Raw genomic sequence first — 4,353 nt, 5'->3', positions numbered from 1 at the left:
GATTCATACCTGTGAGGTTTGGGATGGGATAGGACACTTGACCTTCATCATACCCGAATTGCTGTTCTCAAAAGGCGTCGCACCTTTGATCCTGTTACTTTTGACCTGGTGCTGAATCTTATATCTTGTGTGCATCTTGCATTGCTTCTTGCATTGCATGTCATTGCATAGTTCTCGCATTCATCTATGTTACCCGAGATCTTACTTCCATTTGTTCTTCCTCCCAGTTAGCTGTTGACCGTCAAGCTGTTTCCTCAACACAACTACGGAACTAGAGCTGCCGTAAGACAAAGAATGGCAGACTAAGAGAAATATAACATGGAAGTCAGAATGGAAATTGATGAGTTGAAATCAGGAATGATTAAGCTTAGTGAGATGATGCAAGTGTTGATAGCAAGGACTGATCCACCTTAGAGGACTGTTATTTCCGAAGTCTCTACTGCTGCTGTTGATCCTTTACAGGTTCAGAAGCCACCTTCTACTTGGCCAGAGTTTTGGTTACCTGAGAACTTCTCTCCAACATATGTCAATGCTTCTCTGGTGGGTCAAACTTCGAGGAAGGTATTTCAACCTCCAGTCTTTTCTGAACCTCCACCTGTTGTTAATACTACTGCTCAAGCTGTTCCAGCTCGTTATGACAATCCTCTCTATGATTACTATTCTGTTGGTTCTCGAAGTGTTAGTCAAGGAGATTGTGGTGAAGTTGAAGAAGTCCGTGAGCAATATCAGGAATTGGAAAAGAGAATAAGAGCTATGGAGGGAAGCAATTTCTTTAGTGTGAATGTTGATAATATGGGCCTTGTTTCAAATCTTGTCATGCCTTCCAAGTTCAAAGTTCCTGAGTTTGAGAAGTATAAGGGGCATACTTGTCCAAGGAGCCATTTGACCATGTATTACCGGAAGATGACTGCTTATACCAACAACCAGAATTTACTCATTCATTGCTTTCAAGATAGTTTAAGTGGTGCTTCGTTGAAGTGGTACATGAGTTTGGAAAAGGGTTGTGTTCAAAATTTCCAAGATTTAGCTAATGCATTCATGAAACAGTACAAGTATAACCTGGATATGGCACTTGACCGTCATCAACTTCAAAACATGGCTCAGAAGGAGAAGGAATCTTTCAAAGAATATGCTCAACGTTGGAGAGAATTGACTTCCCAAGTTGAACCACCTTTGTCTGAGAAGGAATTGACTAGCTTGTTCATGGATACTATATCTCCTTTCTTTTGGGAGAAGATGATTGGAAGCGTGTCTTCAAACTTTACTGATTTGGTAACAATTGGTCAAAGGCTAAAAGAAGGAATCAGGAAATGAAAAGTGTCTGTTGCTGTTGATTCTTCAAAGAAACCTTTTGGGGGCTTCCAAAAGAAGAAAGAAGGTGAAACCAGTGCTATTGAAAGACCTCGACAGAGAGCTCAACATTATGATCAACCGCAGGTAGCTGCTATCCAAGTTCCTCATCAAAACACCGGTCAGAATCAGAATCATACTGCAAGGCCTAGAACAGAGTTTGATCCTATTCCAATGACTTATACTGAATTTTATCCTCACTTGGTCCAACTAGGCTTGATTACCACAAGGTCTTTTACTCCTCGAGATCCTCCTCCTGCTGTATTCAGGGATGATCTTCACTGTGAGTTCCATCAGGGAGCTGCTGGTCATGATTTAGAGCATTGTTACACATTTAAGGCTAGAGTGCAAGATTTGGTTAGGGGAAAATTGATAGATTTCACAGCTCGTACTCCAAATGTTGTCAACAATCCTTTTCAGTTCCTAACAAGTGAAGCTTCAATCAAAGTCAGATTATCTCCTAAAGCCAAGTGTTTCAGACAGGACAACTCATCCTTGTTGTTGATTGGTCACTAGGCCATGTTTCTTTACTGTTTGCATTTCTTTAAATTGTAATGCCTGTTTAATTTCAAACTTGTTTGTTTCTTACTGTTAATTTTAATGAAATGAGCATTGCATGTTTTGATTGAATTCTTCTCATTTACTGCTTTAGTTATTTCAAAAGAAAAAAAACAAAATATGTTTCTCTTATTTGTTTTCTTTACCATATTGTTGTTTATGCAAAGATTGGAGGGAGGATGATGAAAACAAGATATCCATGGGATCTAGTGCTGGATGGTTACACACATTCTGTTAATGCTCAAGGTGTCAAGGTGTCAAGACAAGCCATGAGTGATGCTCAGAAGAAAGACTTCAAAAATCATAACAAGTCTAGAACAATATTGCTAAACGCTATCTCTCATGCTGAGTATGAGAAGATAACAAATAGAGAAACTGCTCATGATATCTTTGAATCCTTAAAGATGACTCATGAGGGTAATGCTCAAGTTAAGGAGACAAAGGCCTTAGCATTAATCCATAAGTATGAAGCCTTCAAGATGGAGGAAGATGAAAACATTGAAGCAATGTTCTCAAGATTTCAAACTCTGACTGCTGGATTAAGAGTTCTAGATAAAGGCTACACCAAGGCAGATCACGTCAAGAAGATCATCAAAAGCTTGCCTAGAAGATGGGGCCCAATGGTGACTGCATTCAAGATTGCTAAGAATCTGAATGAAGTTTCTCTTGAAGAGCTGATAAGTGCCTTAAGAAGTCATGAAATAGAGCTGGATGCAAATGAACCTTAGAAGAAAGGTAAGTCAATTGCATTGAAATCAAATAATAAAAAATGCACTAACACTTTTCAGGCTGAAGAAGAAGATTCTGAAGAGTCAGAATCAGAAGAAGAAGAAGATGAACTTTCTATGATCTCTAGAAGAGTAAATCAACTCTGGAAGAGTAAGCAAAGAAAGTTCAAGAACTTCAGAAGTTCCAAAAGGCCTGAAAGAGGAGAATCTTCTGGACACAGAAGATCTGACAAAAAGAAGGTGATGTTTTTGTCATACCCTAATTTTGACCCCCCTGAGATGTCACACCTCCAAACATCTCATCAAACTCAAGACAGGTACTCAGAACAGTCACTTGTTTACCTGGTACTCAATTGAGGGTGCTCAAAGACAAAGGAGTCTAGGAAAAGGATCAATCAATGAGAGAATAACCTCTAAAACAATCACAAAACCCAATTGATTCATTCATTCACCTATGATTGATTAGACACCAGTCATCAAGACTCAGGTTTGCTCAGATCACCAAACTAGGGTTTTGAGCCCATCAAGGACTGAAATCAAGGACTACATTTGGGAAACCCTAAAAAGCTCCAGGACATCATTCAAAGGTTTCAATCATCTTCAAATGATTCATATAACAATATCCACTAGGCATTGTACTTCAATTCAAGATCTATAGTCATTAATTTCATCTGGTCGACAATTAGGGTTTCAGACCTAATTCACCCGGACAGTTGATCTTTTTAATCAGGACATGTGTCCACAACTCAAAACATGGTTCAAGAACTTATATTACCTCAATATAATCCATTCATACCATTCATTTGAGGAGGAGAGCTTGATTCATCACAGAAGTCCAAGATTTCACTTCATCTGGAAAAAGTCAAATGTACAAGATCACCTTTGATTTTAAGGATTTTAGGTCAAACCATGACTTTTAAGGATCAATATCATCAAAATATGATTATTGAAGTAATTTGACCAAAGAAAATCAAGAAAATTCATCAAGGATCAAAAAGTCAACAAAAAGTCAAACTAGTACATTTTGACCTAGTTCATGTATCTCAAAATTTCACCTACACAACTCAAAAAACTTCCAACATGAAAGTTGTAGATCTCATCAAATAAAATAACTTCTCACAAGGGAACTTTTTTCAAGAAATCAATCATTTAAGAAATATGAGCTTTGGAAGTTATAGGTCATAAAAACTTAGAAAAAATTCTAAGTGTTTTAACCTAGTTTTCTTCAAACTTTGGGCCTGTTTTTCACAATTTTCCCAAATGATTTTGAAGAAACTCCAAACTAATGAATTGAAGTACATGTTAAGGGCTTTCCAAATTGTGCTCAACCTTCTCAAAATTCATTCTGAGCTAGGAGTTATGATGATTCAAAGTTGGGCTCATGAAGTAAAATTATAGGTCATGTACCATTTTGAAACTTTGCAAATTTGTGCAAATGACTCCACTAATTGATGCTACACGACCCATAACACATAAGTGAAGATGCCATGCATTCATTTTCACCATGGCATAAGGATTAAAGAATATTCCCAAAACAAGAACATGTGATTATGTAATTATTACATTTTAGAATTTATGGCAAATGGATGAATCACCAAAGGAATCTTCTCACCAACCAATTGGAACACTCCTATGCATCATAAATGTTCCCCAATATCAGATAAGATCAATGGATAGGGAGCTAGCTCGGTTTGGCCATCATTGCATTTTGGAGATT

At 37.6% G+C, this 4,353-nt stretch overlaps 1 protein-coding gene across 1 annotated transcript; it reads left to right on the top strand.

Moving 5' to 3' along the window:
* The first annotated feature begins 318 nt into the window (after positions 1 to 318).
* Positions 319 to 1,866, top strand: LOC131636949 (uncharacterized). Its single transcript, XM_058907527.1, has 3 exons — positions 319 to 384; positions 463 to 1,272; positions 1,345 to 1,866. Exons 1-3 carry the CDS (start codon positions 319 to 321, stop codon positions 1,864 to 1,866), a joined length of 1,398 nt encoding a protein of 465 aa, XP_058763510.1.
* The last annotated feature ends 2,487 nt before the right edge of the window (positions 1,867 to 4,353 follow it).

The sequence above is a fragment of the Vicia villosa genome, unplaced genomic scaffold, assembly GCF_029867415.1.
Source record: "Vicia villosa cultivar HV-30 ecotype Madison, WI unplaced genomic scaffold, Vvil1.0 ctg.001865F_1_1, whole genome shotgun sequence".
Lineage (NCBI taxonomy): Eukaryota > Viridiplantae > Streptophyta > Magnoliopsida > Fabales > Fabaceae > Vicia > Vicia villosa.
Note: the sequence above shows the minus strand (reverse complement) of the source record. Positions and strands in the feature narration are given on the sequence as shown.